The following is an 18236-nucleotide window of genomic DNA, read 5'->3' as shown; positions in this document are numbered from 1 at the left end:
TCGTTCATGTCTATAAGTAACAATTAGCACTTTCCATACAGTAGATAGTCGGTAATTATAGTCGCTTGTAAAAAAATTGTGTTTATTAAAAAGGAAATAATAAGAAGTTTAATAATAAGAAAAATAAATTAAAACATAAATGATTTAATAAAGTATAAAATCGTTGACAAATTTTATTATATAGATATGTATAGCTTTGCTATTATTTTAAATTTATTGTTTTTTAATGGTTGAAAATGGAATGGCACTTCTGCCTATGGTAACGATATTCGTTAGGGTGCATGCTATGGCGAATTCGGGGATGATCACTTTGGGGTCTCCCTACGATGGTAGGTGCATATGTAATAATGAGGCTACTATACCCTGAAAATGTTTTTACCTCTCTACAAGACGATAGCTAAAACATTATATAAATAAATATACATACACATAACATATAAACAAAATTCCCCACTACGCCTGTTTGTATGTTAGCGATGAGATCATCGCTACTACTACTGAACGAACTTTATGCCGCTTTCTTCTATCAATTAAGTAATTCCTGGGGAAAGTGAGATTGTAAAAATCTTGTACAATACTTAGTGTGTTTTTGTACAAGATTTTTTGTAAATTAATTAAACCGAACTCGTTCAAAACCGGAGTTGGTAACTAGTTACAATATACTTACTTAATGGTACTTATAAATCAGTAAACCGTTTGCAGATGAACACATCACTCTCCATTGTGACATCAGTCGAGTAAAATTGCAACTGGAAACACTCATTATACAACTGTTGTACCGTTAAGACATTTTGATCTCGCCGCTTGATACCGTTTCTAATCATGCGTGCCCTATTACAGCATCATTACGTGACTCAAATACAACAAATTTAGATTTTTTATTGTCATTTTGTATGTTTTATTGTCAAATTTAGTTCTAGATACGTAATTTAAACGCTAAGTTACATAAAATATAGTAATAACAGAACTAATCATAGTTAGACATTTTTTCAGATTAATAAAGCAATTCATATATAAGTTAATTATGTCCATACATATATTGTTTTCTTTTAATTAAGAAATAAAATATTGTAGATTTTTAAACCTTTAATTAATATTTATATGAATATTCTTTATTAATTGTATTATTAAGTGTCCATTTATGAGTTATTGTTTTCGCTTTGAACAAAAAAAGCTAAAGTGACAAATGTGAGTGACTAAATGCTTCCTACTATCTAATGAGCGATTATTGTAATTCTTTGAGTATTAAAAAATTGATTCAGACTTTTTCAGGTATCTTTTGTTAAGTTAATTTAAATGATGACGGTTAAAAGTACTCGATTTTGTTGACAAAAGTGTAACAAATTTATTGTCTGTTACATCCATTGCGGTTAGATTATGATAGTATTATCTAAGATATTTTCTGCTCTCAAAAAATATAGTCGCTTTGAACCCATCCTTTTATATGTCAGTTGAAACTTATAGTTAATGAAAATAATAATTAAATCTGGATGACATACAGGGTGCAACAAGTCTTAAAGTAAGAAGAATTTGTGCTATGTGTACTACACAACTGACAAATATACGCAAGTACATTTTTATAAGTACATAAATAAACAGGTCAATAGACTCATTTATATCTATAAATATTTATTTTGCTCATTTCGTCACTTTTTGGCAAGATTTTTCATTAAAGCTCCTCACTTATTTGACGTAATATGATGTTATATAGCCGAATTCTAAGAGCAGTCTTAAGATTATCGCGTTGAACCATACAAATATATAACTAGCTGAATACAGTCCCCCGTAGTAATATTGATATCTATATCAACTAAATGCACATCCATTGACCCTGGTACTTTAAATCATAAAGCAAAACAAAACGGCTAATAACGTATAACGTGAACATCTGACATTTCGGTTTCAATAGCGGGTGTATCTCGGGTTAGCATCAATAATTATACGTTTGCTTCACTACTATATTATGCTATATTATATCCACGTTTAATACCTACATTTTCATATATCCAAATGTTGGCAATACTATATTATTTTTTTGTAGTTGGCAATAATTAGCAATATAGCAACTTATTATTGAGGGAAGAGGATTGTCAGTAACGGGGGCGATTTCCCCATTGCTAGCAATGTACCAGTCAGATCGATCTCCATGCCGTCTTCTTTGGAAACCTACGTGGTTCGTGCTTCACCATTCTTGGTGAATATGTCATGATCAGCTAATTGACTTACACTCTTGATGAAGATAATCCTATCATCCTCTACCGGTATCCCGCTAACGTATACTGTTAGCGCATTGCTAGTATTGGAGCGTTAGTCCTTAAAAAATCTCTTTCGCCCTCAGCAGAGGGCTTAGATTGCAAGTTTTAGACAAAAGCGAGCGTGATTGTCAGGCATAAGATTTACAATTCAACTTTCTAACTTAATACTTGTGTATCTATTACCGTACAACTTATGAAGATGTCCCTAGGTGCGATTGTAAGCATAATTTATGGTATTATTTTTGTTTATTCCCTACAATTAGCTCTAATTGATTAAAACACATGTAATTCCCTGAAAATATAAGTAAATGAGTCACCACAACATATATTTTTTTAAAGTAGTATTTTTTATAATTAGTAAAAACGTTGAATTTTGATTACGTACCGAATATATTAACATAATGTTATGTTCATAATTAATTTTGTATATAGTTCTATAAAATAGTGTTTAGATAATATTTTTTGTATGAAACTGTGAAAGATTCTTTCTTTATTAGCTTTTATTTAACTTGCAATGTATGTATGCATCTAATTAACGTATAATATTATATAATACAATTTGTATGATATAAAAGCTTATCGCGAGATTTACTTGTGTAGATAAACACATAATTTAAATTACATGACCGATGAGTGATTTAAAATAAAAACAAATCAAACTAAGTAAATAGGAGTACTTAAATCTCGAAACAGGCTTTTATATCTTATAAATTGTGTAATGACTTCATGAGTTGACAGTAAAAGTTTATTTTATACTTTTTAGCACAGCAATTTAAAATTTTAGTAAAATTTTTATACTTTTAATTTATTTGGGATTATTGATTCAGTTTAATTGCTCTGTGTTGAATACTACTGACTAGGTAACAGATACACTAGGTATCTAAATCTGTATCTATATCTAATGTATGATGAAATTACATTGCATCCATCTTTTGAACTTAAATAAATAATTATGTTTAAAAGATGGATACTATAAGAAAACCCAGTTAGAACCCAAATTATATGTTCTGACTGGATTTTCTTATAACCGTATCAATAATTTTTACATACATTTTTATACAATATATATATCTTTTTTTCAGTAATATTAAGTTATTTATTTTTATAATGGCTTCCAAATAACTTTTTTATTCAGTTACAAAGGTCCCTGCAAAATTTGAACTATAGCGACCGACTTTTGGCGTATGTTATAAAACCGGTCAATCGGAAAGTCATTCAGTGGCTGCCTCGGTTGCTACCCACATTTAGGCTCACCGTATATTGGTTACCATTATTCGATTAATAGAGCAAATCACGATATAAGTAACGAAAATTTCGTTTGAAGCGATATTTTCAAAATAATTATTAAAAGAAACAAAATCGGTCTGCTAACGGAATAACATAAGACAGCTAATATGGCCCAATTGCTAGAAACATATTATACCTGAAAAGATCTTTCACGGTGACATGACCTCCACGCGCCAATTACTATACATACCATTTAATCACTACATTACATACTGAAAAATTCGAAAAGATGATACAGCTGTTCAAGGCTGTATCTTCATTTCGAATGTAACTATAGAATATAACGTACTTACACTAAGTTTATTCAAAATAATTTATTTTCTATAAAAATAGCATTACTTCGAATTACCCTATTCGTTATAAGTACTAATATGCGGCGAGCCTAGGACATACTACTTATATCGACTGACGGCTTCATTTTGACATGTTAAAAGTACCCACACTTGTGACTGTTGCAATACACCTACGTGGTAGAGATTTAATAATGGTATCGATAGCTTACTGCAGATTTATATTTTGTAACTCGGACACAATAGATATATTATCAGATCAAAAAACGCGGTCAGATACATCATTGTCTGTACAATTTGTATGGATACAAATGTGTGTTTTTTATGTAACTGTAATGGTTAACGAGCTGACGTGCCACCGGATGGTAAATGGTAACAGTCACGTCGCTTGTATAATAGTAATAAAAATTTGGACAATTCACACACCGCCATCTAGTGCCAAGCTAAGCAGAGCTTGTGTTATAGGTACTAGACAAGTGATAAAAATGTAGGTACGTTTTTTTTGTAAATACATACATTATATACATCTCGGTCATCTCGTGGTTTAGATTAGGCACGGGTCCGATTCCTCGCGCGGTGCAAACATTTATACACATGAGTATGATTATTTGTATCAGATTGAGTGTTGTCTACTCTGTCTACCATTGGAAGTAAAGTAGTGTGCTAAACCACGAGATGACCGAGGCCGTTAATGTATTTAAAGTTCCCTTCATACATATAAGAGCGATGGTGTATCGAGATGAACTTTTGCGTGGATTGACATGAGTTTCATCTATTTCAGTCGCCAAACAGTTAGCTTTGTTTCTGTTGCAGGGCGACTTAAGGCAGTGAGATTACAGGATAAGAAGCATTTCGTCTTAGTCATCTGGAATGGAAATGTTGAGCTGTATCACCATATCATCACATGATAACGTGATATTCACAGTACTGTACAATTATACAGTAGGTGACTAAATACTACTCTACTTCCCGAGTAGTTCTTCTGTACTGGGACAGACACCAACGGATTGTCATGATGTCGTGATTTAGAACAGTTGATAAATGAAATTGAGTTCATGCACTCATTTATGACTAAGTGAAATGCATGTATGCACATGTTGCAAGAATTGCAACTCTTATAAACTTGCAATATGTATAGGCGTGGTTATGGTCGGGTTCATTGGAGCAAATAACCGCGCCCTGACATGTTGGAACTGTATTTATGCAGAGGAGTTTGTACAAAGTAGTCTATGTGGGTACATCTACTTTTTTTCTATTTAATTTAAATTTAAAGTAATATCTGTCACTTTCTTTGTGGCGACGTTCTTTTGGCCTATGTCTTATTATTATGATCTTATGTGTATTCATAATTTTTTTTTAATTACTTATTATACTACTTATTTGTGTCTCATTACGTCATCTGTATCTACTACTTTAGCCATCAATTTGCTTGCTTTGTAATCGGTTTTTTATTTCAAGGCCATATAATATTTAAATTACAAGCTATGAAGAGATTACAGCTTCGTCCTCGGGAGTGGCAACGCCTGATGACGTGAACACTCAACACTTCATTATGCAATAAGTTTATTTCCATTTTTTTTATTTTTCTTGTTTATTTTATTACATCCATTTTAAACCATTCTCTGTTTATTTTATGTTATATCTATATAATTTTTGTTATTGTCACTAGTTTTTATTATTCTTACTATTAATGATAGTGCAATAGGGCTGGTTAGATGCGGCGGTCTTGTCACATGCGTCCTCGCGTATGTCCATGGGCAATACCTGAAAATCAGTCCATTGCTGCTCTAGCAAACAATACACTGAAGTGATGCATTTATTGCGTATCGGCGATGCGCACATACTACGTTACTCACACGTTTTTTGTACCTAAATTGTATTTTATTAACTGACTTATGTAATTGTGTATTTACTTTTTTTGATATTACTGTGTCTTGTGTGTGGCCTTTAACGCAAATAAAAGTTTTTCTATTTAATTTTTATCTAATGTCCAATTTACAATCAACTTGTTTGCAATTCCAGGAATATAAAATATAGGGTGCAAATTAATATAGATTTGATGTTACTGTGTTAGAATATATTTTGTTAAAAAAGAATACATTACGATGTTTCTTTATGTTTATTCTTTATCAGACCATAGAACGTTGCTAATGTTGCTATATAACTTTAGCGGTACAACCTGTCGATTTGTTCTCCATCTGTTCAAGACGCTGAACACAAAGGGTATAACAGAAGATGGGGCATGGTTCGGAGTCGCAGGCCTGCCGGGCAGCGATATCCCATTTCAGGCGGTTGCGCCTGCAGCAACCAGTCTGTTAAGGGCTTTCTAATACTTTCGAAAGGTTTTATTCCCATATTACCTTACGTATTTTTGAAGAATTGTAGTTTGTTTGTTTTTTTCTTAAACTAAATGTTTAATTTATATAACTAACTTAATTTTTTTTGTATAAAAGAAGAAGAAGAAACTATAGCTCATAAATGGGCGACTAAACCTAAACATTACCTAATGGATAATAGGATACCGAAGCCATAATAGATAGCTAAGCTCAATTATGTAAAACTCGACTGCACAGTTCTTGCATAAATTGGTATCGTACAAGAGAAGTTTTATGTAATACTAGATACATGGGGTTAAATAATATGTATTGTATACTATTAATTTACTAGTAATTATACCAATTTGTGTGTACTAAGATACAAATAAAAATTTTTATCTGTCTACCATTTATATAGATTTTTTTTTATAACATAGAGGACAAACTACCTTGCGGCTTACCTGATGGCAAGTGATTACCGCCGCCCATGAGCACCCGCAACGCCAGGGGAATTGCAAATACGTTGCTGGCCTTTTAAAAAGGAATAAGCTCTTTTCTTGTAGGTTTCAATATCGTATCGGTTCGGAAATACCATTGCTGGAATGTGGTTGTGGCAAAAAGTTTCTAGAAAACCGCACTGAGATTTAGTTTAATGAAATAAATTATTTTTATTAAAACTTTAATTTGTAACTAAAACGACTATTACATTAATAAGTACAAGTAAATAAATTAAATATGAGTAATTCTCAAATGAATAGTATGCACTACGATGCGTACTTGTTACCGACGTGATGGCGTACCCCCCATTTGTAATTGGCATTCTTATCAGTTTTGACAAAGGTGTGTACAGGTCCTGTGACTCCGCTGGACGACCCTTTATGGTCGTCGTCGTCGTGGTGGTGGTAATCCTCGTGGTCCCGTTTCGGTCTTTGCCATTGCGGTTCATCTTGGATTGGTTGACGTACTGAAAAAATATGTTTAATTTTACAATCTACAATAGAAAAAGCTAATCCAATAGCAGACTTTTTTTACATTGGCAGCCTAGGTGACCTAGCGGTTTAGCACACCCCTTTACTTGGTTTCTATGTTGATAGTCATATGCCTAAACCTTGTTAATGTGTATATTTCGAACAACATTAGTTTAACGAGCAGTACGCCAGTTTCTTGCTCATTCTACTTGTAATGTGTATGCGTTCCGAATGAGTGGTAGAATAAGAAATATGGCAATTCAAAAATGCTTATATTGAGTTTATTTGAAGAAAAAATATTTATATTCTATTCTATTTTTAAAATTACCACAGATGCGTCGTATGACGCCCGTCAATCGACGATGCCAATCCGATTAAATCATACCTGCCATAACCTGTAATTTCTCTGCCTCATATCATTCAACCGAAACATATGTTACAAAGACAGAAGTAATATGCCGACGACTTTGTACAAAGTTTTTCCAAGCTGAAGAGGAAACGCCACTACACATCCTATGTGTTTGTAGTCTCTCATGCGTAAACGAAATATCTCATTTAGAATTATACACTCTATCCTGAGAATCATAATGATTATAAAGAATCATAAAGACCATTGCTCCTAAGAATATTCTTTAACTTTTGTCCCTGACAGATCGCTAACTTTAAAATGGGCGAGCACAATAGAGCTATGTAGGTTGCATTGCTAGAGGTCTAAACCTGGCAATAGCCCAAACTCCTCCATAAAAAAAACGACTTTGTACAAAGTATACTTAAATAATGTAAGTACTTACTTGGTATTCTGTAATGAGGTGGTGGAGGAGGTGGGGCGTATCTGGTGTACCTCTGCACTTCTCTGGGTCCTGGGTAGTAAGGTATGGACCACGCCGCTGTTGCCATCACAGCATATGCTAAGAAACACTGAAGGTAAAAACAAAATATTAAAAGATTATGATTATATTAGGATTTCGGGTAACACAACGGATAAAAAAATATATTAATACATAAAATTCTAACAGTGTCATTTACGAATCAATTACTTTGTTAGAGCTATTAGAAATTTATTCATTAAACTAAATAGTCAGAAAAACGAATGTAAACTTTGTATATCCAGACACATACGTAAATTTAAAAATGCACATGGAATTTTATTAACTAAAGCCTATTGAACTAATAAACTAATTTTGTACTCATATTTTCGCAAATAGAGCATTGAATTATTATAATTAGTTATATTAATAATAATTATATTTTCAGTTTCGCGCCAAGTCTTCGATCGATTTTATTGAATCCAATATACGACATATGTATATCCCATAGTATTGTGTTCTGTTATAACGACATCGAAGAATTTTCCAGCCTTTAAAGATTACATTTCCGTGAATCATTTTGGTATATTCCTGATTAATAGAGGTAAGAAGAATAAATCAAGAAAGTAATTCTAACAATATATTACCAATAGTAATATTTTTCCAAACTATTTTTTTAATCAATGTTTTTATAGGTATTGTTGTATTTTTTATATAATATAGCCAAGAAGTCTTTAAGCCTTACATATTTTAGGTATTATGTAGGTATTCGACTCGGACGCGCGCTTTCCTTTGCCTGCCGGTTGAATCTCGATTGTATTAAAATAATATATAACAGGCGATTAAGTCATCAGTAAACGAACAGGTTACTGGTATTTGTTAATTTTGTTAATAGTTTCTTTAAAGTTAGCCAACTAGAGCACCTAGATATATTTACTGTTAAGTAAGACCAGATTGATTTTAATACAACAAGACAAAAAATTATGTAATTGGTGCATTATTTTTTATTTCAATATTATAGATATAGTAATGTAAAAAAACTAAATTTACTTTTTGTAATGAGATTATTTTCTTAAGAGATTAGGACACATTGTGAAAAGGTAACCCGGGTAATGATTATTTGCGCAGCTCAGAATTAGTATACACTGTCAAAACTGCCATTTAAATTTAGTATCATATTTACAACTAGATGAGTCAGTGACCTTGATCTTTACTATTATAGTATTTGGAATAACAATAGTTCATTATTTGTAAATTGATTGAAATAAAACAACACAAAGTTAAACAGGATTCCTACAATACCTATATTAGTGCAAATCATTTCCCAATCAATTATGCCGTTTCTAAGGTTAGGGTGCGTAAATCCCACAGACAAACCGACGAAAGTTCCTTAATAATATGTATGAGTACATACAGGGGTACTTTCATGTACAGACAGCAATGTTATAGTTTATTTAATGTATACATAGATATGGAGGTGTAAATAAACGTGCAATCTACCTACTTGTACAGAGAAAGCGAACTCACCAAAACAATGTTGTCCATTTTACAATCGTGTATTGAAATTCATGGGCGGATACTCCGCAAATCAAGATAGCAATGGCGGTCGTGGTGTCAATCTGTCTTTTATAAACAAGAAAATGAATTTAAAACACTTTCTATCGGTCGATTTTACGGTTGGATGCTTTGTGACTCGCTCCGAATGATTTGGACTGAACAATGGATCCATCGGAGCTTCGAATCGTTGGTCATGGCTATCACACAGCAAAATATTAAAATGCAAACCTTTTGTTACTTACTAGATGATACCCTGCGGCTTCCGCGCGGTGTGGATAAATTTTCAAATTTAGTTTATATTGAGATCAATGTAACATCTGATAGCAGATAAAAACTTGTTATTAATAAGTATGACTTAGAATCCTGTTGTCATAAAGCCATTAAATAATAGAAGAATTTTTTAAATAAATTCTTATTCCTAATTATACTTATTAATTATAAATAAATCCCATTTCGTTAATCTTCGCTTTCATACAAAAATTCCAATCACGGAATGCATCAATGCATAAACTTTCTTACATTGAAAAACTTACCTTTATATACCTCACATTGAAGGGTTTCTCTTCGTTGAACGACTTTCATTTTCAGTTTCCCTTTCATTGAACGGTTTCATTTCATCGAAAGACTTTCATTTTCAGAGTCTATTTCAACTAAGGATCTTCTTACTGTTAATACTACTTTTAGACAATTACTCACTAATAGTTACTTTGGACAACTTTTAAAACTGATTACGAACTTATGCATAGCAATTATATATTGACACTACGTAAATTGCGAAGACTTCCTGCGTTTATGTAATGGAAACAAGAAAGTCTGCTCTGAATGTTTCAGTGCATTTATCATAGTGTTTATTTTGATGTAATAATTTTGTAACCTTCGCAAAAACCAGTTGATTTAGATTAGTTGTTACAGTGGTATTCTGGTAGTTGCTATATCTATAACAGTCATTCATATATATATGTAATGTACGCGTCAGGGGGGAGGGGGGTTGTTGGTGATGTGGATTAATGATCCCATTGTTAGCAATGTATCATGTCAGGTTGACCTCCACGCGGTTCCCCCAGGAAACCATCGTGATAATTCCCTGGTGAATTTGTCACGTCAGTTTACTGATTTGACTTCATGTCCATCTTATCATCCTCCACTGGTGCCCCGCCATCATAAACCGTTAGCGCAGGCGGGTGCACCTAGTGACGGCTGCATTTTTTTTAATGTATGATAATGCATACATAAAAAAAACTGCAACCTCACTAGGAACAACCTATGAACCCATTTTTCATAGATTAATTTTAAATATTTAGTTCGAATTTACACCGCCCCAACTAAAACAATATATGTTTTGTATGAAACTGTGCAAACTTTTTTTGGTATAATTATATTATATAATTATAGTATAATTTTTGGTTCAATACACATAAGGCTAATTCTTATAAAACGTGTTAATTCTGTGATATAAACATTATTATATTCATATTTATTTATATAATTCTTCTATTTATATTTACAAGATAATTTGTTCAAATTGAAATATTTATATATTTTTATTTATTTATTTATTTATTTCAGGCTACTAGGCCCGTAGTATAAATACCTTATAGACATACGTATGAAATAATATAAAATTAAGATATTGGAATTGTCTGTGTGATCACGGTACTGACGGCGGCAATCTGCCACGGTAGCGCCGCACGCTACACCACACCCTTCGGCCAGTAGTCTTCCTTCATATTTTTTGTAGTATGTCGATCATTATCATTCAGAACAACAACAACAACAAACAGTGAAAGAATATAATAAAAAATTGTATGCAAATGCAATAATAAATACAAATTGTATTTGCAATTAACCAATTATGAGTTTTCGATATTTAAATTAATATGAATTTATTACTTAATCGATTCTAATTCGATTGACAGACATTGACCCCGATGTATCGTTTGTAAGTCACGATATCGTGAATGATATTATAATGGCAACCTTGACCACAGAATTTAAAAACGTTTTATTGCAAAAAGTCGTTTCCCTGCTTTTTATCCATTCTTAGATAAGTACATCTTTATACACGATTGTTGACAATGAGAGTACAAGTTCTTTTTAGTAATTCGATACCTTGGTTTCATTTGAAAAGATTTACGTGATGTTATTTATATTTTTAAAAAAGGAATGGCATCTCTCGATTTAAGTTCCGTTTAAATCTGAAATAGTGATGTTATAAGCTGTTTAATCGCAATTTTACGGATTTATTATCGGTTGTTCTACAAACGTGGTCATAATACGGAGTCTTCAATATTGTAGTGAGGGTGAGTTATGATGTGCATCAGAAAAAGACTCCTTCATCTTATACTCGTGTCACAAGTTTCAGGATCTGCTTGAAGTTTCTCTAACTAATGCGTGATGAACTGAGTGAATCCATGGAATACTAAGAAGTTCGTTAGTAATGAACTCTACGTCTCATGTGTCTTTGGATGCGTAATATATAATGTATTTTTTATTGGCTAGTTATTGGTATTGACAGGTGTTGTAATCCGGTAATCCTACAATCTTCGAGATGCATTGTACTCGCGCGCGATCAGATGCATAAATTGACTATTCTCTTATGCATATCATCGAGCTCAGTTAGAACGGCTGATAGGAACCAGTGGAAGAACATAACAGACCGTGTTTTTTAAAAACTTATGCCCAACCTTTCTTTTTTAATAATTGAGAAACTACTTACAATGGACACTACTTCGCGAATGGGAATAGGAGAAACTGAGGTATTCACTCAGATGACTTTGTAGAAAATCTACCCAGATAAAATGTAGTAAGTAGCAATAACTCCTCATTTCAATAAAATTTGCAAATGTTTTATACATAATCTGAAGAGAACTAAATAAACCTAATGTACGAAATGCTCCATTTCTTTAGTTTATTCTACAATTTATTTAGTTTCAAATAAAATGTAATAGCAATACGGAGGAATTTTTTTATATACAAGACAAAATCTGCATTTTTCTATATGATTTCAGAAGATAACTAAATAAACCTAAGGGTACGAAATGCTTTCTATTTGTTGTTTTTATCAGGGTTTATCATGATTAGTTCAGCACTTACCTACTGAATATGTACTATGTGAAAATAAACTATTAGTAAGTAGTATTTTTTTATGATCAGTAAGTAGGATTCTCATTTAGCCAATATCACTGTCACAATTGTAATAGGTACATGCGATCGTGATAACGATGTGGGGCCGATATTTAGCTACTGACACACTTTCTTATTTACTTTAGTATTGTTGAAAGCATTATCGTAAAAGTTAAAGCAACGAAAGTCAAAATGGAGTAGACTGTGTAAGAAATGTGAAACCGTATATTCATGTAACAATATACATAAAAATTCACTTTCGAATTAATTTTCGTCCAAAATAAATTGTACTAATTTTAAATCGGCTTTATCTCAATTCGACTGTTATATGTTACCTCTTAACTATTTTTTTTATTATTACCAAACTTGAATATAATTTAAATCTCCATCTCGCTTCTTTATATCGGTCTCTAGGCACTATTTATTAATATATTTATACAAGACAGAAGTGTCAGCTGTATATTGACCAATCAGTCTTAAAAGAACTTTTTAATTAATTAAACAATTTCCTTCTATATGTTAATGTATTAAATATATTGATAATATACATAGGCGTTTTCTATGTATACATTTACAAAAATGTATTTCAATATTTCTATCCGTTGTTTAATACCTATAACACAAATTCTGCTTAGCTTGGGCGCTAACTGGATAGCGCCGTGTGAATTATCCAGTGTCTATAAAGGTCCTTATAAAATAACTGATTAACACATAACCGAATAGAATAGAATAGAAAATCATTTATTCAAATAAACTTAATTTAAGCACTTTTGAATAGTCAACATTTTTTTAAATCTACCGCTTATTCGGAAAGCTGTGTTACAGTATTCGCACTTTACATGAGGATGCATGCGGCAATCAATACAAAAGCCGCTACGCTATCATATATGAAGAAAGCAGTATGAAAAACAAATTCTAATGTTGTCCGCAAATAAACTTATACTTGCTATATATTGCTATCATCTATAAATTCATCTATCCTATAATAGTCTTTTTTACATAACATTTGTTTAATATAAAGTTTGAATTGCCTCTCTGTCAGATTTAGCGTAGATTCTGGCAGTTTATTATAGAATCTTACGCAATTACCATAAAATGAAGTACTAACTTTGTGTAGACGCCATTTAGGTAAAATTAACTTATTTTTATTGCGTAAGTTTCTACTTGTACAGTCTTTAAGTTTCTTGAAACTATCTAAGTTTTTCCTTGTATACATAATATTTTCATAAATGTACTGTGAGGCAACGGTGAGGATATTTGATTGTTTAAAGCATTGACGTAATGACTCTCTAGAACCCATACCATAAATAGAACGTATGGCTCTCTTTTGTAAAATAATATATAGTATTTACATCGGCAGCTTTACCCCACAGCAGTATGCCATATGACATAATGCTATGGAAATAACTAAAATATACAAGTTTTGCCGTCGCCACGTCTGTTAATTGCCTTATCCTTCTAATTGCATAAGCAGCAGAACTAAGTCTACTGGCTAATTTTGAAATATGGGGCCCCCATTGTAACTTCGAGTCCACTGTTATTCTTAAAAAAACTGTATCACTAACAAAATTTACTATTTCATCATTAAGCAATAGCTGCGTATTTACTTGTCTTACATTAGGCAGCGTGAATTTAATACACTTAGTTTTGTTGGAGTTTAATAATAGATTATTACATGTGAACCAATTTAATATAGCAGAGATAGCATAATTTGCATCGTCTAAATGATTACATTGGCGACCAATTTTAAATACTAACGAAGTATCATCCGCAAATAACACTATAATCGAATCTGCCAAGTCTAAAAAACTAAAGTTGGGTTATAGATACTCATAGATTTATTTTATAACAAAAGCAATAAGTTTTTAATGCGTACAATGAGAACGTACAACAAACAAGAATTTTATGTCTTTTTTAAGAAGCAGTTGCAAGGAAATTTACACTAAATCGAATGAAAATACATTTCCTATTGGAATCTCATTATAATAGAAATAACAATGTACAATCATATAATACTAGTTACGTTATTTATTTTAAAAAAACTGTTATTTACCGGTTACTCGTTACCTTTTCTTATAAGAATTAATCGGAAATGTTTTATCGATGAAATAATTATATTTGCGTAACAATGCCGCTCAAATTTGTTTTTACACGCTATCTAGAAGTAGTGCTGAGATCGAATCCGGCATTATCGATTCTATATAAGGTAATTGACACAATGAGTTCATGGCTCATTCATTAAAAAAAAAAATGGCTGTACCAACGCCAATTTTTTTTTATATTTATAATAGCACAGTACAATTTATAAAGCGCCATCGAGCCCCAAACTAAGCAGAGTTATGTTACGAGTAAGACTACTAATAAAAATACTTAAATACATTATTTATTCCAAATTTATGCATATTATATATAATAAACAGTAGACCAACACAAACAATCATACTCATGAATACATCGTACAAAGAAACGAACCCGCGACCACCATCGTAAAGCTGTGTCTTAAACCGCCAGACCACCTGGGAATTTAGACGCCAATGTTTATTTAGTATAAGTTTATTTAGTTTATTAACCGTAGTCTATGTATTGTTAATTTATTATATATAGGTATATGCAATATTGAAAATATTTAAAATCTGTTTTACTTATTCTACGCAAAAGCCCAGTGTGACACGAATTTAAAAGAGAGATGCAATAATTACGTTGTGTTACATAAAACTGGACTCATTACGCGGTTGGCGCTGGTCATCAGCTTTGTTTTCCTTCTGTTTACTGTCAATGTATCGCTCTAGTTGTTTTTATAAAAAATATTCACTGCATTCGGTACAGTCAGCTTCATTTATATCACTTTACGGTCTCAGTGGACAAGTGGTTTGGCACTCCGCCTTATTTCCATGGTCTCGGGTTCGATTCCTCGATGCAAACATTTACATTCCTTAGTATGATTGTTTCTATTGGTTTGTGTGAAAATTGACTGTGTGTAAAAAATGTATTTAAACATTTTTATCGGTTAGGTATCTAGTACCTCTAACAAGCTCTCTTTAGTTTGGGACTAAATGGCGCTGTGTGAACTGCATAGGGTTGTTATTATTATACTTACTAGAAGTGAACTGGAAGAGGACTTCAGTCTCGCCTATTTCAGCTGCCAAACAACTAGCTTTGTAAGCTATGTTTCGCTTGTAGATTAGTCAGTGAAATTACAGGATCTCATGCCTCTAGGCATGAGATCCAGTCTGAGAAGATGAAGTCTGAGCTGGAATGGCACTGCCTGAGTGATATCACGGTGTCACATGCCAATGTGATGACCGTACTGTTAATGTGTATTGTCGTGTTACGGTTTACTGTTGGTGAGCCGTCAGTTTGTTTGCTCTATACCATTTACATTTATTGAAATATATATACTTTTACTATGACTAGTCGAAAGGTAGTAAGTGTATTTATGAAACTAAAGAAATTTTCTTAAGATAAAATATCTAGAAAATAATTTTTAAAACCCAATCTGATGAAAAGTGCTATATTCGTTTTCTTATTTCCATTGTGTATATACACAATTTTGAAAATAGTTACATTCAAAGCTGTAGCGTCAAAATTCATATTACAAGTAAATAATAGAACAAACCTAATTGTGGACATCAGTGTTTTTCTCTACGAGCCATTCTGTAATGCTGTGGAATGCACATGTAGGTTTACCCATATTCTATTACATTGGTTCAAAATATGTACTGTATACTACTTGTAATTAAACCTACATGTACTAAGATGCAAATAAAAATTCTATGTAATCTATTTTATGTATAAAATTAAATTCTGTACTTACGAAAAAAGACTTGATTTTTATTTTTAAAAAATGTTCAACTATCTCTATAAAAGATTATAATAGTCTAGCTGTTTCTGAGACTATCTGCAAAAGAAAGCCAATGTCCGTCCTCATGATACAATCTAGCTTCATGCCAAATTGTATTAAAATAGTATTAAGAGATTTGATGATGTGATAATATCCACTGATGATCCTATTATTCGCCATGTACCATGTCAGGTAGAGTTCCACGCGGTTCCACCTTGAAACAACCGTGATAAATAAAAAAAAATCCGGCACTGATAGATAGATAAATTCTTAATTCACAATTACAGACACATAACATACATGAGATACTGCTGCCGTGTATTTGACACACGCATGTTCCACGCGGTTCCACCTTGAAACCACCGTGATAAATTCCTGGTTTCCTCATTTGCCGCGATGGGCTGTTTTTATCTCCTGTTCATCTTATCATCCTACGATGATGCTTCGTGAGCGTAAACCGACAGCGCAGATGGGTGCACCGTACCATTATCATCCGTCAAAAAAAAATATGACTATAGATATAACAGGGTCGAAACTAAACAATAGAGAAGTGAAATGAAATAAACATGATCGAAGTGGGGCACTTTTACATTCTTATACAACGGAGCTAAATAAAATCTGTTATGATATTATTTCCTTTTGTTTAATCCAGTATTCGTTCATTACCTCATTAGATGTTCCGATTGAACGAGCGCTTCGAATCTCTTGATTGTTGTGAAGATGGACAAGACAGGGATTTTCAACATGTGGTATATTTATTATTTGTTATTAATTCTTTTTGACCAATTTATTTTCTCTCTTTTCATTTTTAGTTTATTTTAGTAAATTTCAGTTTTAATTTTAGTAACATTAATTGTGGAAATTGATTTGGTCGGAGGAGTATGAAATTTCACTTATAGTTTATACAGAGTGCAAAATCAATACATTTTTTTAATTATGCATATAAAATAATATTAAATCAATAAAAAACATTACAAATATAACCATGTACTCGTATTTAACACTCACATGCATACCTATATACTACTTTGTCTTGCTGGTTACTTGTTATTGCTGGTTTAAAGATCTTGTTGTATTTTTTGTAATGGGCGTATTTGGACGACTGGGCGATCCGTTGTTCATATTAAATTAATGACAGGACTTTCTTTCCATACAGCCAGTTACAGGAATTAAAGGTGTCAACTTTGTCATACCCTATTAATTTAAAATAAGTACGTGTACAAAATAGCTCAATATGATATGTACATTACCAGTCTTGTCCTACGTTTATTGACCGCAAACTTTCTATACCTAAACACTTTCACTGCAATACATGTACCCAGAGACTAGAGATCAGACTCAGATTTATTAGAGCTAACCGTTATTACTACTATAAACGCTTCTGTTATATACTTACAGAGATTTTTTTATTATATTGCTTGAATATTTATCATTGGTACTTTCTACTAAAGTTTTCTATTTGTAGTTTAAATTGTATTGCTGATATCAATTAAGAGAATTTGGTATACTTACCCAGCAAAACAAAGGAGACATTGAAAAGTGTACTATTTTAAAAGTGTTGTAGGTATATGAAACAAAAGAGAATGAACATATCAAATAAAAATATGATCAATTTGTTTCAGATTATAATAAAATTCGGAACATTTACGCAACATTTAATTTTCTTTTGAAAAATTATATATCTTCCAAAAGAAAATGAAAATGAAATGTTGCGTGCCCCTGACAAATGTCAATTGTTACAGTTTCCTCTATAAATGATCTGTCGGCTACCATTCTCTTACACCCACGATCAAT

General features: G+C 32.0%; 1 protein-coding gene across 1 annotated transcript; it reads right to left on the bottom strand.

The window, feature by feature from the left end:
* Positions 1 to 6911: 6911 nt before the first annotated feature.
* On the bottom strand, positions 6912 to 9504 carry LOC131843711 (uncharacterized). Its single transcript, XM_059192425.1, has 3 exons — positions 9449 to 9504; positions 7907 to 8033; positions 6912 to 7111 (listed from the first exon to the last, which is right to left on the bottom strand). Exons 1-3 carry the CDS (start codon positions 9464 to 9466, stop codon positions 6912 to 6914), a joined length of 345 nt encoding a protein of 114 aa, XP_059048408.1. The 5' UTR covers positions 9467 to 9504.
* Between the last annotated feature and the right edge of the window lie 8732 nt (positions 9505 to 18236).

Source organism: Achroia grisella, unplaced genomic scaffold (assembly GCF_030625045.1).
Source record: "Achroia grisella isolate CSIRO2021 unplaced genomic scaffold, CSIRO_AGI_Agris_v1 utg327, whole genome shotgun sequence".
Lineage (NCBI taxonomy): Eukaryota > Metazoa > Arthropoda > Insecta > Lepidoptera > Pyralidae > Achroia > Achroia grisella.
This window is presented reverse-complemented; position numbering and strand designations above follow the sequence as displayed.

What these genes read in the sequence shown, in the direction of transcription:
- LOC131843711 (XM_059192425.1), bottom strand. An exon ending in ACCTCATTACAGAATACCAA is followed by an intron (nt 7,112 to 7,906) that starts GTAAGTACTTAC and finishes ATATTTTTTCAG; the next exon opens with TACGTCAACCAATCCAAGAT.